The following is a 20,162-nucleotide window of genomic DNA, read 5'->3' on the forward strand; positions in this document are numbered from 1 at the left end:
GTGCCACGGTTTCCTATCAGACTGACATGGGTAGAACGATCTGGAGCCACTGTGACTAGGGTATGCGACACAGGGACTCTCCTAGGCTAGACGGTAAACTGGCCTGGCCTCGGTGGTGGGCAATCCGACAGCATCTACGAAAAGCACACAATAAGACAATTTCCCTTCAAAGAATCCATGCTGCAGTTAACTTTGCATGCATGCGAACAGCCCTCGATGCGGGAGGTTAACAGCTCTATGATCGCCGGGGGCCGGGGAGCACGGGGCAACCATGTGGGCTCTACACTCAGACCACCTGGGCTCACATCTTCCTACTTGCTGTGTGACTCTGGAGAATGACTCACATGCTGTGCTTTAGTCTCCTCATCTATAAACAGTCCTTAGCTCTGAGGCTGCTCTGAGGAGTAGATAGGTTAATGCACATAAAACAATCAGAGCTATACTTGACAATAGGATCCAACAGTACATGAAAAGGTTTATTCACCAAGACCAAGTGGGATTTATTCCTAGGCTGCAAGGGTGGTTCAACATCCACAAATCAATGTGATACACCACATTAATAAAAAAAGGGACAAGAACCATATGATCCTCTCAGTAGATGCAGAAAAAGCATTTGACAAAATATAGCATCCTTTCTTGATGACAACTCTCCACAGTGTAGGGATAGAGGGAACATACCTCAACATCATAAAAGCCATACATGAAAGACCCACGCGAATATCATCCTCAATGGGGAAAAACTGAGAGCTTTAGCCCTAAGGTCAGGAACATGACAGGAGGTCCACTCTCACCACTGCTGTTCAACATAGTACTAGAAGTCCTACTCTCAGCAATCAAACAACAAGAAGAAATAAAAGGCATCCAAATCAGAAAAGAAGTAGTCTTTTATGACATTCTATGTAGAAAACCCAAAAGACTCCACAAAAAAAAATTGCTAGAACTGATACAGGAATTCATCAAATTCGCAGGATATAAAATCAATGCACAGAAATCAGTTGCATTTCTATACACTAACAATGAGGCAGAAGAAAGAGAAATCAAGGAATCTATCCCATTTACAATTGCACCAAAAACCGTAAGATACCCAGGAATAAACCTAACCAAAGAGGTAAAAGACCTGTACTCTGAGAACCATAGAACACTTATGAGAGAAACTGAAGAGGACACAAAGAAATGGACAAACATTCCATGCTCATGGATTGGAGGAACAAATATTGTTAAAACGTCTATGCTAACCAAAGCAATCTACACATTCAATGCAATCCCTATCAAAATATCAGCAGCATTTTTCACAGAGCTGGAACAACTCTAAAATTTGTATGGAACCACAAAAGACCCGAAATAGCCAAAGTAATGTTGAAAAAGAAAACCAAAGCTGGGAGCATCACAATGCCTGACTTCAAATTCTATTACGAAGCTATAATCATCAAGACAGTATGGTACTGGCACAAAAACAGACACATAGATCAATGGAACAGAATAGAGAGCCCAGAAATGGACCCTCAACTGTATGGTCGACAAAGCAGGAAAGAATATCCAATGGAAAAGACAAATGGTGCTGGGAAAATTGGACAACCACATGCAGAAGAATGAAACTGACAACTTTCTTACACCACACACAAAAATAAACTCAAAATGGATGAAAGACCTAAATGTTAAGACAGGACTCCATCAAAATCCTGGAGGAGAACACAGGCATCAACCTCTTTGATCTCAGCTGCAGCAACTTCTTGCTAGACACGTCTCCAGAGACAAGGGAAACAAAAGCAAAAATGAACTTTTGGGATTTCATCAAGATAAAAAGCTTTTGCACAGCAAAGGAAACATTTAACAAAACTAAAAGAAAACCTACAGAATGGGAGAAGATATTTGCAAATGTCCTATCAGATAAAGGGCTAGTATCCAAAATCTATAAAGAACTTATCAAACTCAACACCCAAAAAACAAAAAATCCAGTCAAGAAACGGGCAGAAGATATGAACAGACATTTCTCCAAAGAAGACTTACAAATGGCCAAGAGACACATGCAAAAAATGCTCAACATCATTCAGCATCAGGGAAATACAAATCAAAATCATAATGAGATACCACCTCGCACCAGTCAGAATGGCTAAAATGAACAAGTCAGGAAACAACAGATGTTGGTGAGGATGTGGAGAAAGGGGAACCCTCCTACACTGTTGGTGGGAATGCAAGCTGGTGCAGCCACTCTGGAAAACAGTATGGAGGTTCCTCAAAAAGTTAAAACTAGAGTTATCCTATGACCCAGCAATTGCACTACTAGGTATCTATCCAAAGGATACAAACATAGTGATCAGAGGGGTACCTGCACCCCAGTGTTTACAGCAGCAATGTCCACAATAGCCAAACTGTGGAAAGAGCCCAGATGTCCAACAACAGATGAATGGATAAAGATGTGGTGTGTGTATACACACACACACACACACACACAATGGAATACTACTAGCCATCAAAAAGGATGAAATCTTTCACTTGCAACAACGTGGGTGGAACTAGAGGGTATTATGTTGAGTGAAATAAGTCAGAGAAAGACAAATACCATATGATTTCACTCATATGTGGAATTAAAGAAAACAAAACATGAACATAGGGGAAGGGAGGGAAAAATAAAATAAGATGAAATCAGAGATGGAGACAAACCGTAAGAGCCTCTTAACTCTAGGGAACAAACTGAGGGTTGCTGGAGGGGAGATGGGTGGGGGGATGGGATAACTGGGGGACGGGCATTAAGGAGGGCACGTGATGGGATGAGCACTGGGTGTTGTATGCAACTGATAAATTACTGAACTCTCCCGCTGAAACTAATAATATACTATATGTCAACTAACTTGAGTTTAAATAAATAATTAAAAACAATCACAGCTGTCTCTCACTTATATTAAATTATCAATAAATTCAGCAATCTTTACTATTATTAGAATATTATGCAGCCACCTAAAATTAAGAACAGGCTGTTCTATAGTTATAGATGTTGAACAATCTCCAAGACTATTGCAACGTGGGGAAAAAGGAGCAAAACAGGGTGTAAAGTATGCTATTATTTAACATTTTAAAAAAGGAGTACTTGTGTAAATATGCATGCCGCCATGGACAGTCTCCACAGGATACATGCGTGGCACGGGGAATGGACTGCCTTCGGTGCAGGGATAAGAAGACTACTTGATTTTCACAGTACAGTCTTTTATGCCGCTCTAATTCTTTGCCTCGTTCATTATTTACTATTCAAAAAATTGGCTGAGAGACAGAAAAAAGCAACGTAGACATTAATCAGAGTCGGGGACTATGCGCGTGGTCTTCCCCGGGGCACAGGGAGTTAGTTTCTGGGTTGCTTTTGACAGCCTCTCTCCCGGCTGCTATCTGTGGCTGGTGCCAGACAGACCATGGACAGTAAGGTCAAGGTGGTGGTCTGGGGCAAAACCCCAAACGTCTGCGAGAAGCACCGCCATCCCCAGAAAAGCCGCTTTACTCCTGCCTGCTTGCGTAGACGTGGTGTTTGTGACGAGTATCCATTTGGTTGGGACTGGATAATCAAGATGGGGGGCCATGCCCATCTCCCGGTCCTCGGGGCCCCATCGTGTGGAGGAGCTCTGTGAGGGAACTGACGGGGGCCCAGGGGCTGGCACTCAGCATGAACAGCCACAGCACCTGGTGACCCGGAGCAGGCGTCTCTGAAGTTGGCTTTATGGGGAGGCGAGCAGCGTCTCACTGTGGGGCTCATAAAGCCGGCACATAAAGCCACATCCTCCGACCTGGCTTTTCAGTGTAATGAAAGTGATGGCTGATTTATCTTTTGGCCAGGTTGGGGAACATGCCTGATGTATGTCTTATGTCCCACCTGGCTCAGGACTCCCAAGTTGAGGGGAGCTCTTTATTGAGCCCCTCAGATCCTCCAACAGTTGAAGTAATTCCTTTTATCTCTAAGAAACCCCTAGGACGATGCGTGAGCCTCGTGTCCTGGACGGGGCGGTGTGGATTAGGTGGGATGCTAAGTCAGGGAGAACATCACATCACACCCCACAAAGGCGCACTGGACCAGGTGGAAACCACTCGCGTGCCGCGAGTGGTTAGTTTCCATGCTTATTCCAGCTTGCGCGATCTCCCGATGCTGTATTTATTTGTGTGCGCGCCGTTTACCCCGTAGATGGTGGGCATCTTGGGGGCGCTTGCTTTTCTCAGCTTCCTCTCTGGCACCTCGCCTAGCACAGCGCCAGGCGCTCAGCGGGGGCTCAGAAAGCACCTGCTGGGAGAAGGAAAGCGTCTCTTCCAAGAAACCCTCACCTTGCCGGGAAGAGGACAGGGAGGGTTGCCATGGAAACCAGATGGGCATTACTGCCGCCCCGCTCTGCCGCCATCCCCGTTCTGTCCCCCATAAAAAATCCCGCTCTGGCTTGTCAGCCCCCCCTCCACCTCGGGCGGGAACCCGGCACCTTGTCGGAACTGGGCAGCAGGGCACAGGCGTGTGGGCGGGGTTTCCGCCTAGGCTGGCGGACCCCACCCCGGAGGGAGGCGGTCCTCCCAACAACACCTTGACTGCAGCCCCGTGAAACCGACTTTGGGCCTGTGGCCTCCAGCACCGAGAGAGAAGAAGCTCTGTTCTTTGCAGCCCCCAAGTGTGCGGTCATTTTTTACAGCAGCCACGGGAAACACCTCTCGTCCCTCTCCTGCTCCCCTGAAACAGAGAGCCTGGGGCCAGCTTCTGTCCTAGCACCCTCCCGCCCCACCTAATAGATAAGACACCCAGAGTCACCTGACTGTAAGTGCCCCTGCTGGGACCCACACCAGGCGGTCTGGCTTCTCAACCCGACCTCTAGCCCCTGGGCTGCACCCCCCGACCTTCGGCAGCCTGTGCACCTCCCAGCAGAGCCCTGCAGGAGCTAGTCCCTCATCCAGGCCGGCTGGGACCTCCAGCCTCACATGGGCACGCTACCTGCCGCGTAACTCTTTGGGCTTCTGCTAGTAAGCCACCTCCCCACGCTGGCAGGACTGTCCCATACCTTCCCACAGTCCTCCCCTCTTCTTCCTGACGTCCTCACCTTGTGCGTCACTGAGAAGCATCACACAGGTACGTGCCACGTTCACACCTCCCACCCACACCCCTGCACGCGTCTCTGTTCTCTGGACCTTCCTTCCCGGAGGGCCCAGCCCCTCCCAAGTGCTGACACCGGAGCCCTGGCTCCCACCTTCTCAGTAGCCTCTTTCCTGCAACTGTCCCTGCCCTCCGCCCAAACCCTCAGCCTCCCCCTGTCTGTGGAGGAGCGTCCCCAGCAGAAAGCTCAGATCCTCTGGCATCACCGTAAATGTCCTTCTCCAGGCCCTGGGTTCCCCTCAGTCTGCTGCTCCCCACCTCTGCTTCCCTGCACAGCAAAGTGGGGGAGTCACAATGGTTACGGTGGCCCCGTGCTCCCCAAACCCGCTCTGGCCCTCAGCCATGTCCTGGCGGCAAAAACAAGACACCTTCCAGTCCTCACCTGACTGAACTGCCGGTTAACATCAGACACGGCTCGTCACCCCTTCTTCTGGGACCTCTTTTCTCTCGGCTTTCCTGCCCTCACTGCCCTGGTTTCCTGTTACTTTTCTGATGGTGTAAAGGCTGCAGTTCCTGAGGGCGTCCTCCCTCTCCCCTCCCCTCAATGCCACTCTCCACTCTCCGCGGGCTCCCTCCTGGGTCCCCGTCCTGCTACCTCCAGCCCGAGCCTGCATCTCAACAGACATGTCCATCTGGTGTCTCCAGGCATCTTCAACTCGCCCAGCCCGGAAGTGCCTCTGATCTTTCCTCAAAACTCAATTCTTCCTCTTCCCTTGTCTTAGGAAGCAGCATCCCCGTAGCTGACCGTGCTTCTCCCACAAAGCCCACTCCCAAGCCGTCAGTGGGTGCTGCTCATCCTCCCTCGTCCATCCCTTGATCCCACAGACCCCCATGCAGCCTGCGGGAGGGACATCACAGAGACCTACACCCTGGAGGTCTTCCTGGGAAAGCGGCCCTGAGTGAGTGGCCCCTGTGCAGCCCAGCTGGACCACGGCCAAGGGACCTGGTGGAGGCCGACTGAACACCGCTCTGCAAGGGTGTCCCCCCCACAGCCGGACACCCTGGGGCGAACTCTGGGCAGCCCATGAGGCCGTGTCACACCTGGGAACGTGCTGTGCTTAGTTCTGGGTTGAGTAACGCCGCACCTTCTCACCACCTTAGCTGTGAAATGAACCCTATAACCTCTAATGTACCTGCTGGTGATTCTCCGTCAAGTTTATGGGGGAACCTGCTTCAGGTCATGCTCGCACTGGCTCGGTACGACCCTCCAGCCCACTTCCGCGTGCTCCTATCATGCTGGCCTCATCCCCTTCTAAACCCTCAAGTGCCCACGTACATCCCTTCCTGAGTTCCGTCCATGTGGCCCCCACCAGGTGCTCATCACTCAGGTCTCAGCTCCCCCGACCCTCCCCTTAAAGGGGCCTCCCGGAGCCCCCACACGAAAGTGAGCCCCTGCTATTCTGTAACAGAGCACCTTGCCCCTTCATAGCCCCTCCACATTATGGAACTACGGGGGTAGGCCTGCGAGCCTTTGTATTCTGCTCACGTGCTTCCCATGACGACCAAAACCTGGACGATTTGCCAGTATCGAGCCAGGGCCTCCCACGTTTTAAAAATGACTGCACACAGGAGCAAACAACCCAGAAAGAACAAGTAAACTACAGAAATTTGGGGTAAGTCGCTTAATTTCCCTGAAGTTAATTTCCCGCTTAAGTTCCAGAAATGAGAAGGAAAATCACATCTCCGCAGTGTTAATATAGAATAGAAAGGGCGGGAGCACCTGGGTGGCTCAGTCGTTAAGCGTCTGCCTTTGGCTCAGGTCGTGATCCCAGGGTCCTGGGATCGAGCCCCGCATCTGGCTCCCTGCTCAGCTGGGAGTCTGCTTCTCCCTCTCCCTCTCCCCCTGCTTGTGTTCCCTCTTTCGCTGTGTCTCTCTCTGTCAAATAAATAAATAAAAATTAAAAAAAAAAAAAGAATAAAAAGGGCGCTATGTAAAACAAAACAAAACAACAACAACAACAACAACAACAAAAACATACCCCATGGCCAGCACAGGGAAACCACTCAATACATGGATCTAAAAGCCTCAATTCAACCAATACTCACAGAATGCTGACTCTGTACGAACCATAATTTGGAGACAGTTTAGAAGGGGAAGCTGGTGGTATCAAAAGACAGTGTTGAGCTTCCTTTAAATAACAGGAAATAAACACACTCCTGGACATTCTTCTCTTCTTTTCCTTTGCCTCTTTTGGAAAAATCTAAGTGCAATATTTTTTAAAAGCTGTTTTGTCAATACAACAGTGGATCTGAAAGCACGAAGGCCTGGGCCCAAACCCATTATCACTCGTGTGACCTTAGGCAAAACCAATCAACCTTTCTGAACCTCAGCTTCCTTTCCAGAGCCGCTGTGAGAATTACCTAAGGTCATGGGCAAGAGGTGTCTGGTGGTGGTCAGGGCCAGAGCAAGGCCGGAGCTAAGGCACTGTGGGCTCTCCACGCTTCTAGAAGCTTCTGAGAACTGCCAGTGGTGCTGGTTCCTCCTCCCTCTTGTCTCTGCATGCCCAGGGCTGAGCCACCTCCATCATGACAACCATCTAGGAGCCTGACACAAACCACAGGAGAGACCTCTCCCTCATATCCTCTCTGTAAGAGATAGACCATGAAAAAATGATGTCAAAGATAAACAACAGGGCAAACCAAGGAGATGGCCTTTGTTAAAGATAAATCAGCAAGAGAGCGCAAGGTTAGGACTCCGACGGGTCTGAGAAACGAGGCGGCAATCAAGACACCTAATGGCATATTTAGAAGCTCAGCTAAACTTCACGTAAGAATTACAAATAGGATAAATTATTTGCTAGAGAAAAAAACTGTTTTTAGTGGGGAGAGAATCACAGATTTCCATGCATCCTAAGCCCCTGACATTCTGAGTGACATTTTCTTTCTGGGAGCTCCTAAGCCCGACTGTAAGTCAAGATGGAAAGATTCAAAGTAACTGACAATGCTGTGCTTAAAAAAAAAAAAAAAAATCACCGGATCTCTAAAATGAGCATTCAACCACGGAGTCTGAAACAGAACAGGCATTCAATAAACACTGAATGTTGGGATGGGGGAGTGGAGGAGGCGAGGGGAGCTGGGAGGGGAGTGAAGAGGGGAGCAGAGAGGGGAGCAGGGGAGGGGACAGGGGAGTGGGGAGATGGGGGACGGGATAAATGCAGCTCTCCAGCTGAGCACTCTCAGGTCATGCTTAATAATCAATATTAAACATTCTTCGGGCAAAACAAGACTGGTGCCCAGGGAAAAAGAAATATAAAATTCCAGAGCTCCTAGGTGATTTACAAGAATAAAATCTTGGTAACCTCCATGTCCTCAGGGCATTCACACACCAGGAGCAGCAAGCACATTGCAGCCTGTTCATTTCACAGAATGTGGGGCTCCAGGAAGCCCGTGCTTCTTATACGTCATCACTTCTTGAACCAACAACAAATACAGGATGATTAATACCTTCCATTTGGTACTCTTACCATTTACATTATACACTGTTACTATTATGTGTTACTATTGTGTGTACTATTGTGTAGTAACACACACATGTGTAACATACATACATATGCTAATTACAGCCCTAATTCCTCTGGCCAGAGGTTGTGGGGTATGACCTACTTGCAAATTAAATATCTAGGTTCTGATCACACAAGCCAAATCATTTCAATTCACTTTTCGTTTCCACGTTTTGGAAGAAAACAGACTTTCAGCTAGGAAATACTTTGATAATCACCTGCTTCTACCATTTAATGTAAATAAGAGACATTTAACAATCTCTGCCAGTAACCAGCCACCTTTCTCCCCGCTGCCCATCCAATCCTCCCTCCTCCCTCTTGGGTAGTGTGGCAAATTTTAATTTGTTGCCCTTGGCATTCTGATTAAGCTAAAATGAAGGACCACACACGAATGGCTGCACAAAGCTCAGTTAGCCAAGCCGCATGACCCTGGACCCAGAAATGGGTGAACAGAGCCCGATGCCCAGCTCTGTGCACGGACAGCCCTGCTCGTTTGTGGCTGAAGGCCCGACACGGCACGATGGCACTTGGCTGGGGAGGGGCAGCCCTTAGGCAGGATGGAAATCCCTCTGTGCTTAAAACACCCCTCTGCTCATAAAGTGCCATGAGTCGGACATAAGAGAGCTCTTCTCTCAGACCAGTGACCAGGCACTCCTAAGGAAGTAGAAACAGCGCTCTCTGTTTCTGGTGCTCTCTCGGGTCCGTCTCTCCACGCCATGGCACACCATTTCCAGGCTCCTAGGAGACAGGACCAGAGCTGCTCAATCTTGCTGCCAAGCTCCCCCTTTTTCAGTTGCTGTTTGAACCGCTCTTGAGAAAGTCTCCAAGAAGGGCTGATCTACTTGATGCATCTCTCTACCATCTGCTCATCTCCCTTCAAGTCAGTCCCCGCTCTGAGGCAAGACCCAGAGAGGACTCTGCCACCAAGTCCCTGTCATATCATTAAACTTTACAGTATCCCCCAGCACTTATGGTCTCCCCAGTCGAGAGATGAAGAAACCGGGGCTCAGAGACTATTTGTGAAAAACAAACATGGCCGAGATTCCACAGAGAAACCTCCAGTCCTGTCCTGTCACTTACTAGATGTGTGACTATGGATACACCTCTTTCCCCAGAACAGCATCAGATCCTTCAACTGGCAAATACTAAAAAATAAGATGTCCTCCCAAAGAGCATTAGCATGGGGACCAAATTAGCGTGTGGAAAAGAGACTCTGCATTTTTAAACACTGCACAAATATAAGGTATTGTATAAAAATATAAGGCATTATAGCTTATCAGCATCGAGTGACTCCAAATTGACAGCAATTAGTCCCCAGGGGGAAGTGCGCAGGTGAAGCTATGCATACCGAACCTAGAATCAGAAGAAGTTTGTCATAAATGGAATCCAGTTTGAGGGGTTCCCATGTGGTCCCATTGCTAATAATCATCAGTATAACAAGCAAGCAAAGAAAGGAAAAATAAAAACCTAATATAACCAATAAAGAATCCTATGTGTTCAGATGGGTATTTGGTATAAATGGATCTTCCAAAGATCGTGGCCCAAACTGAGCATCACACTGCTCTCATGAAGGCCTACCCCTCTCATACCTCCTCTCTGTGGACATTCTACAAGCAGAAGACCCAGAGATCTACCAAGCAGTAAAACTGATGGATACCCCCTCCTCTCCCACTCAAACAAGTAAACAGAACCCAGAACCCTAGGGAGGCCTCCTGAGTTTTTCCCTCCCCTGCAATGTGCAAACTACACCCCCCTGGGCAGACCTATTCAGCCACATGGCAATCAGTGACCAAGTTTTGTAGGCTCTTCCTGCATATCCCCCTCCTCCCCAAGCCTATAGCACCTGCCCTCATCATACATCCACATCTCCTACAACAGTCTCCCTGGACTTACCCTTCTAAGCCGTTCTCCATTTATATCCAGACTGGCCTTCAAGAACACGACTCTGCCCATATTAACAGGCCTCTCTCTGGGTCTCCAGTGCCCACTGTGGAGCCTGGCATCCAGAACCCTCCACAGCCTAGCCTCTGCCTCACCCGGAGTCTTCACCTAAGTAACATGGTAGCACAACCCAGATGTAAACCTGATCTAACTCCAGGGACCACTCGGTGGTGCTATGCTCTGTGCTATTTTGGCCCTTGCTTGGGCCAAAGTAAAATGTGAAAAGAGTTCATTCTGTGAACTTCAAGGGTCTTCAGACCTTAAATCAACGCTTTTCTCTCCTCTCTGCAGGTGTAACGATCAGCTCTCACAGGCTGCCCCCATGGCAGGGACTATGCCTGTTCATCGTCTAGAATATGGCTTATACAAAGACGGGTTCTGTTCTTATTAAGAGTGATCCAGGTAATTTAGAAAAACTATCACATTGAAAACAATTAGAAGAGCTAGGCAAAAGCAAAATTAGGTTGAGACTATCCGAGAACTAACAAGAAGTAATAAAAGACAAGGTCAAGACCTAGCAGTACAAATAAATTCAGAGAGGTAGGTAACCCCTCATCTGGGGCCACTCCGTTCTGAAGGGCACCTGCTAAATGCCAGAAGAAGCAGCCCAGGGCTGATAAACTCTGCAGAATTCTCAACAGATCTATAGAACTGGGGAGATAGAAACTCAAGTCCAGGAATTCCAAGGAGAGGTCATCCTGATAAAGTCCCAGAGTCTTCGGTTGGTAAAAATGCCTTAAAAGTAAAGATAAGCCAGAAACAGAGAAGCCCTTAAAGGACCTGAAGCCCTGCTCTGAGTGATCTCAGTCTCTCAGTCTCTGACTGGGTGGAGGTAAATCACAATTACGCCCCTAGCTGCCTGGAAGTGGATAATCTCATCCTAGTGCTCGACTGTCTTCCTAAATGTTCACATACACTGTCAGGCACACAATCAAAACTACCCAGGCACAGGAGGAGACTGGGAAATAAGATCACAAACTAAGAGCAACAACAGACAACAGGCACAGGCCATGGTAAAATAATAAAGTTTCAGAGATTTTAAGATAATTAGGCATCATATGTTTGAAGAGGTAAAAGATAAGACAGAATTTTAGAAGATAACTGAACGCTTAGAAAAGAAACGTATAAAGAAGCCCTCTTTAAATATTTGCCAAAAGGACAGGAGGAAAGGCCAAGCTGATGAGCCTTGCCGAGTGAGTCGGCTCGTGGACCGGGACCCCCAGGAGAAGCCCTGAACAGTGCAGCAGCATCCTGATAGGGAGCATGTACCCTGCAGCCAGACTGCCTGGGCTTGAGCCTGGCTCTCTCATTTACTAGTGTGCACCCCAGGACAAGCTCCGCAGCCTCTCTCAAGTCCCCATCCACAAGATGGTAAGAACAGCAATACCTGCTCTGTAGGGTGGCTAAGAGGATTATGAGTTCATATTCATGAAATGTTCAGAACTGTGTCCGGCTCTAGGTTCTGCTGTACACAGGTGGTACGTTATAAGTATTTGTTAAATAAATAAAAAGAATGGAATTCAGTTCAGCAAACACACTGCCTGGCCTGGCCTCTCTCTCCAGCTGCCTCTTCCTTTATGTCTCTGTACTCAATACCCCAATCCACACATCAGTAGTACCAAGCTACTTTGCTTCACCAAATGCATCTTGCTCATTTCCTATCCTTTCATCTGCCCTTTCTTCCCTCTGCCTGAAGTCTTTCTTCTCTTAATCCACTTGGAAAGCCTACATCCATGCTTCAAGGACAAGTTAAAATATCTCTTCTGAGAAGCATTTGCATCACCCTCTTGGAAGTAATTACTTCCTCTTCATGGCTCAGTCTGGATTTTCCTTTTAGCATGGTGTTTATCACACTTTTATGGTCACTTCTGTTTATGTGTCTGTTTTTCCCATTAGCTCATAGCATGAACTATGTCTTATTCATCCCTTTTCCCAAATACTAAGCATAGCAGTAGTTCCACGATGACTACTGAATAACAAATGAATGATTAACTGAATGAATGAATGAATGAATGAATGAATGAATGAATGAATGAAATGTACTCAGTGTTTGCTCTCAGGCCAGTGCTGTTAAAGCATTCATCACATCCAAGCAAGTATATGTAAGTATATGCATGATTGAGAATTCTTACTCTTCTAAAGCTTGAAGCATGCTTCCGGGGTCCTCTGAAGACAGAATGTCAATCATTTGGTCATTGAGAGCAAGGTCTTCATTGACACCATCGGCTGACGTGAACTGGGAGTGTTCCAGCTTGCTCTCATGATGCTGAACCTGCAGGGAAATTTCAGGAACAACTGAGTGGTCCTTCGTGAATGTCATGTGCTGAGAACGTTGAGGGAAGGCAGGGATCTGCAGTCAGAGAACCTCGCTGGCCCCATCACTTGTGAGCAGGGTAAACTCAGATAAGACACTGCATTTCCCTGGGCCTCCATTTTCTCATCAAAGAATGGGATCATAATTGTAGTAGCCCTGCACAGGGTTATTGTCCATATAGACAAAACAATGGATGGAAAGGTCTTTGCAACCTGTAAAGACCTATAAAAATATCTCACCAACATCATCACCATCACCATCACCATCACCACCACCATCATCATCATCATCATCATCACCACCATCATCACCACCATCACCATCATCATCATCACCACCACCATCACCATGATCATCACCACCATCACCCCCTTCACCATCATCATCATCACCACCATCACCATCATCATCACCACCATCACCATCAGCATCACCACCACCATGATCATCACCACCACCATCACCACCATCATCCCCATCACCATACTATCATCATCATCATCATCCCCAGCATCATCACCATCACCACCACCAACAGCAGCACCATCATTAGCACCATCACCATAATCATCATGCAGAGAGAAATTCCAGTTGGCAGATGGACTTCAACTTCAGGCATCTGGCTGGTTTCTAATCAGAATATAGAATTGTCAAATGGAAGTGACATGGGAGATAATTAAGCCCAACCCAATGATTGGATAGATATATCTGTTTTGTCTTTATTGTTGATTCTGCAAAATGGGTGATAACTATAGCTAATATTTAAGAATTCCTGTCCCTGTGCCTTGTATGTGTTATTATCACAAAACTGTCACAACAAAGTAAGTACTGTTGCCCCATATTACATATAAGAAACCGAAGCTCAGAAGGGTAAAATAACATCATCTGCATTCACACAGCTCATGAGGAGTCAGGGTTGGAATCTGGTCCCAAATCGATCTAACTCCTAGGGTAGAAGGAGTGAAGTGTTAGAAGAGGTGAAGAAGGCTGTCTTGTATTTTATAGCACACTGTCTCATTGGTTGCCTCAGGCTTCCAAAAATAAAGTAAAATGTGAAAAGAGTTCATTCTGTGAACTTCAAGGGTCTTCAGACCTTAAATCAACCCTTTTCTCTCTTCTCTGCAGGTGTAACAATCAGCCTTTCATCTCCAGGAAATGATTCCTGCTCCTTCATCAAAGCAGCAGGGAAGTTTTGTTCTGTGATGGATAATGGCTTTGGGAGAGAAGCCCAAGGTCTGATGAGAGGGGCCCTTTTCCTCCTCCTCCCTTTTGCCTGCCACAGACACTGTGGGCTGATCTCACTTTGAAATGACCATCCCCTCCTCTGGGAAGCAGACACCAGTGAACAACAGGGACAGGACCTCCAGCCTCCAGACACAGCCCCCAGAAGTAGGTCCAGCCTACACTTGGCCACTTGAAGCAAGTGTTTAACTACATGGGCCTCAGTTTCCTCAATATAAAGTGAGGGGGAGAGATGACAGATGTTCCCTTCAAGGTGCTGGGGCCCTGGGTGACACTGAGTCACAGGAGCTCCAGCCTTCCCGGATGCTTACTCCCCGCAGTGCCTTCTGGTGGCAGCTCCGCAAAGCTCATCTCACTCAATGAACTACCACCCTGATTTCCATCCCGTCTGTCCAACCACTGATGGACCAAGGGCTCGTTCATTCCCTCACACATTTTTTCAGGGCCTTCCAAGCACCGGGTTCTGTACCAGGCAGCGCGGATGGTGGCAGATACCATCTGTTTTCTACCCATGTCCCCTTGCCCTTGCTGCTTCAGTGTCCACTAGCCCAAGATCCACCAGCCAAGACCTACACTTATTTCCCTAAAGGCTTTCACTGGCCTTCAGAGCCCATGCCAGGGAAATAACATCACCCTCTGTCCGGGCCCCTGCGGGAGTGCTCACAATACTGACTCCTTCTGTGGCCCTCCATCTTGTACATGTCCTCTCTTGGGGCTACGTGTTCCAGGCCCCTTGGAAATTAATATACATACCTTAGAAATGCCCACCAAGGCTGGAAGGGGGAGGCTCATTTAGGACATCCATAAATTTGTTAAAGATAGCATAGTCTCTCCCCCTCCTCATACACGGATGGTTCCATTAGATCTAATGAAAGGGTAGCTGTCAACCAAGAGCACGCGAACTCTTGGAGGTATAAGTGGACCCTTGATCTCACTACAATGCCCTCTGTACCTCCCCTGACTCTATAAAATCTGTGGACTAAGGTCTGGACTTTGTGAGAATAGCTGCACAGTACCTGGATCACCCCCGACCTGATCCCCTGTCAGTAAGTTATCCTGAATAAAAGTCTGCATAAATGGTATGGAGTGGCCTGCTTATTCTCTGGTCTCCAAGTGCCTTTTCAGTGGGGAGGACAGTCCTTCCTCCCCCACCTTCTAACAGCCCCTTTGCCCCCATGTCCTCAACCAATGACCAACAGGGTATGATATATACTCCAGCTCCTTCCCTCCTCGGGTGGGATGACTACTGTCCCCAGAGGTCCCAGGCAGGGTGAAGCTCCAGGGGCCCACAGTGGTAACCTGACCAGCTGCCTTCCCTTCCTGCCTCACCTCCTGACCCCACACCAATACTTCCTGGGACCACTCCCCATATAAACTACTTGCATTTGGACCCTGGTCCCGGGGTGTGCTTCTGTGGGAACCCAGAGCAAGACAGGAATACAGAGATTAAGACGTTCACAGACAAACCCAACAGATTAGGAGATGTGCTGGGTGGAGTCTACAGAAGCTAGCGCAGGAACCTGGAGATGGGGCTCCCATCCCAGCCAGAACTATGCTCATGAAGGGCAGAGAGGATCAAAAAGCCTCTGGTGTGAGCGTGGTGAGCTCATGCTCTCAAGGAATGCTGAGTCACTGGGTGGACTGGGTCTGAGGTGGGAAGTGGACAGTGGCAGCAGAAGTGGGCAGAAGCTGGCGACAGGGGCTCCCCAAGCTGGGCCGAAGTATCCAGTCTCCCCCTGAGGATGAAGTGAGTCTCCAAAGACTTGTCAGCAGGGAGTGTGGACCAGGACCTGAATTAGCGTGGCATGAACGTGGAACTGGCCACACAGATAGGTGCTCGGTTATTCAGTCAGACTGCAGGGGCCCTCAACCCTGGCCACCTTCTGGAATCATCCAGGGAGCTTTAAATACGACTAATGACAGGGGCACATCCTGGGACGTCCAGTCAGAGCCTCTGCATGTGAGCCTGGACATAAGCGTGTGTCTGTCATTTCCCCAGGGATTGGGACATCAATCCAGGGCTGAGACCCATTGAACTGGAGGATAAACGTCAACCTCACATCTACTGCCAATCGAACTACCCTCGAGGAACACAACGTACATGGAGACTCACCTGATGTCCGATGAGCAGGCTTCCCTTCAAACACTGATACCGAGCCATGAAGAAAAGCGTGACCCAGGTCAGCACAAAGGAGAGGATGGAGGCTGTGAAGAATCCTGCCGCATGAAGGCCATGGTTTGGGACAACCTAGGGGACCAGAGGCGGTGGGGGAGGGGTGGAATTGTCCATGGTCACATTTCACATCTTTCAGTCAGGTCATAAGGAAGAGTTATAGCAGAAGAAGCATGGAGGCAGCGAGATGGGCCTGGCTTTGGGCCCAGCTCTGTCCCACTAGCTGAAACCATCTTGGCCTGAGACCGTCACTGGACTTCTCTGAGCCTGTTTCCTTATAGCCTGGCTTCCACACAGCACATCTGAAGCACTGAGCAGGACAAACACTGCAAGGAACCCAGCACAATGGCTTGCACAAGTAGGACCATCCACCCCAAGCCTGGCATATGGCAGGCCCCCAAGAACTGTACATTCCTGAATCCATCTGTAACAAACCTAAGGCAGCACTAGGGATCCGTGAGCTGTTTCGAGTCAGGGGCAGAATCTGTAGTGTCCTTCCCTTCTCCCTACACCATCTGTTCCCCCTTCGCAAGAGCTTTAGAGGGGCAACCCACAGCCCACGCTGGCCTTCAGGACCACGCTGGAGGATGCACAGGGCAGGGAAGCATCACACAGCGGGAGGCGGCTGGCTGCCTGCCAAGCAAAACCAACAACCTGGTTTAACACGCCCAGCCCTCTCTCTCTCTCCTCAGAGGCATCCTCTGGGCTCCAGCCAGCAAGAGCCTGGGACAAATATGCATCCGTGGCAGGCCAGGAGTGGCTGGCATCAAGCCGCCATGAGAAGCTGCTAAGTGCTAGACAATGCAGCTTCAGGTTCGAGACCACAGCAGCAGATAGCATCCGATAAGCACTCGGATCGGGTCAGACGGGGGACTGAGCCTGCACTCACACTTAACCATGCATCTGAACCAGGAGGACTTATGGAAACACGCATCCCTGTGCCCCACCCTGGACTCCTGATTCACTAGACCTGGGGACAGGGCCTCAGAAGTGGCTTTTCCAAGTTCCCAGGGGCTGCTGCTGTGCTATTTGTCCGAAGAACACAATTTGAGAATGGCTAGGCTAAGGGTTTCACAGGATGAGTCTTAACTCCTTGAATTCTCCCAAAGACACTCTGAACAAAAGAAAGAGCTCTGGATTTTTAATCCTACAGATCTGGATTGAAAGGCCGCCTCTGTCAAAACAGTTGTGATACCCTGGATGAGTGACTTGACCTCCAGCAACCTCACTTCTCTTGTCTGTAAAATGGGGATAAAAATAAATCCTAGAATGAGGATTAAATAAAATAGTAGTATAGAGATTAGCACAAAGCTTGGCTCATTGATTAATCAACAATTATTTACTGAGTATTTACTGTGTTCCAGGCTGTAAGTTGGGGTTCTTTCTCCATTTGTGTGATTATACTCTTTGTGTGGGCACCGACTGAGTCTGACCCAGGTCCACCTCCTATTCATAGGTAAGGGGGACCTGTAAACAGGAGAGCGGGTGAAGCCTGGGCTCAGGACTCAGACCACCTGGGTGTGGCACCATCTCTGCCTTATTGGTCATGTAGTATTGGTCAGATGAGTTCATTTCTCTTTGCCTCTGCTCCTTCCCTTGCAAACTGAGACAGTAGCCCTCCAAGAGTTGTACTGAGGATTAAACAAGAATATGCATGAAGTTGAATGAAATCATTAAAAGAGTGTCTGGCTTTAATACTTGCTCACTAAACACCAGTGATTCTTGCCGTGTCTTCCTTTGTGGGCTGTGTAAACAAAGGGAACTCCTTTGGTACAGTAATGGAGAAGCTATATGGTGGCCATTAATGAGTCATTTTATCAGAAGGTGGCCTCAAAAACAGACCTGGACTGAGAGCCTCACATTTTGATAACACTTTCATCCTTTGGAATGTTTTCACCAAAGTGTCATACTCAAAAATAAGAGGGACAAAATATGTGTGTCCATAACAAAAGGCTTTATAACGGTCAGCCCTTTAAGTCAGCAATTTCATGCCTAGGATTCTCTCCTCAGGAAATAATTCAAAAATATGCATAAAGGCTTATATACAAGGTGGTTTTGGCCTAGAAATATACACAAAGATTTGTTTATATGTAAGGCTATTTTGCAGAGCATCATAGAAAGTAACACAAATGTGTATGGATCTTAAATGTCCTCAAAACAAAGAGTGATTATATCTTAAGTTTCTATAAATTATCCAATCCATATAATGAGCAATTACATAACCATTTTATTATTTTTAAAAAGCACAGTAATGTACGTATGTATACTAGGAAAAAGAGTTCATAACAGAAGTCAAGTATTTAAAAAGAAAAGCAAATTTCCCTGTGTTACCTTCCCCTATCCACTCTAATCCAGCTTCCCAGGGGCAAATGTCTTAAACAGATACTGATTTCAGTTTTCATGGTTTAGTTAACCAGAATGGTTAGTTAATTTAAATACTCTAAAAATTATGCATGTATCTTTATTTATTGATTCATCAAATTACATATTATTAACTGAATTCCTGTTTTGACAGATGTGAATTTAGGTCAGAATTTTTACCTTACAAATTTATAGGGTATGTAACCTATAAATATCCCTTTCTACACTTCCTTCTAATTTTAATGATTATTTTTAGTTTTTCAATTAGCTACTTTTGTACCTTCAAATTAAAAAATTAAACTTCAACTTTTATAGCACTTAATTTAGAGACTATTTCTTGTCTCCTTGTCATCTTACTAATAAAAAAGACAATGACATTAGTGTCCCACACCTGCCTCCAACTTGCCTTTCCCACTTCTTTCTTCCAGAATTTATTATCAATCCAATTAGGGCAAAGTAATAACATTTTAAGACATATGAAATAAAAAATCTTTTATATATATATGGTTTTTATATATTTATATATACTTATATATATAAATATATTTATATATATTACATATATATTTTTTATATGTATGGTTTATAACATATATATTTTGTTTTGCAACCACAATTCTTCGTGGTTGTTTATAGGTTCATTCCAGAAACTAAAACTAAAAAAAAGTTTTAAAGACATTATTATTATGATGATTAGGAAAATGTTATTCACTGAAGAATAAAGTAAAAAATGTAATCCTATATTACTATATATCTGCTCCTCAAAGCAGTATATTTCTAATTCAGTCCCTTTTCTTACACTTTATCAATTGTTCAAAATCATGCCACATTTTTAGTTTGCTTCAAATTGGACTGACACTCCTTTTCCTGTAACTTTTTGTTTTTCCTGGAGTTTCTCATTGCCTTTCTTTTTCCTTCCTGTTATATAGCATTTCCTTAATGATATTATCTGTTGCAGGGAGTGGATTCTTTTTTCTTAAACTCATCATTCCCAGAATGCTTTGACACTCTGATCTAATTAGGACTGGTTACTTTCCAGGCTTGCTGCACTCCTGTCATTTGGAGCCCTCTCTTCACAGCTTTCTGTATTGTCACACATTATTCATTAAAGAAAAACTATGTTTCTTGGATCCCATTTCTTTCTTTTCCTTGGATGCTTTTTTTTCCCATGGAGTATTCGCAGTATTTATTTATTCTCAAGTTAATCTGTTTAGAAAAGATTTTTTATTTCATATGTCTTAAAGTGTTATTACTTTGCCCTCATTGGATTGATAATTTGGCTGAATCTATAACTCAAGGTCCAAAATAATTTTTCTTTAGAACACTGGAGGTACCATCCCACTGTCTTCTGGCATAAATGTGTCTGATGACATCTTAAAAGGATCTGTTTTTGCTTTCTAGGAATTTTAAGTTTTCCTTTTTCCTTTGGAGTTCTGAATATTTAACCATTAAAATTTTTTAAATAATATTTTAAATTATAATAAAACACACATAACATAAAATTTACCATCATAACCATTTTTC

The 20,162-nt window shown here is 46.5% G+C and overlaps 1 protein-coding gene across 1 annotated transcript in view; it reads right to left on the bottom strand.

Moving 5' to 3' along the window:
- EVC2 (EvC ciliary complex subunit 2) overlaps positions 1–20,162 on the bottom strand; it is a 126,077-nt gene that overhangs the window by 67,437 nt on the left and 38,478 nt on the right. Inside the window, exons 8-9 of the mRNA XM_035005329.1 lie at positions 16,218–16,352; positions 12,681–12,820 (exon numbers count right to left, since the gene is read on the bottom strand). Coding sequence (XP_034861220.1) covers positions 12,681–12,820; positions 16,218–16,352 — 275 coding nt within the window. The remainder of the gene's footprint in view (positions 1–12,680; positions 12,821–16,217; positions 16,353–20,162) is intronic.

This window comes from Mirounga leonina, unplaced genomic scaffold (assembly GCF_011800145.1).
Source record: "Mirounga leonina isolate KUSES-001 unplaced genomic scaffold, KU_Mleo_1.0 Mir_129, whole genome shotgun sequence".
Lineage (NCBI taxonomy): Eukaryota > Metazoa > Chordata > Mammalia > Carnivora > Phocidae > Mirounga > Mirounga leonina.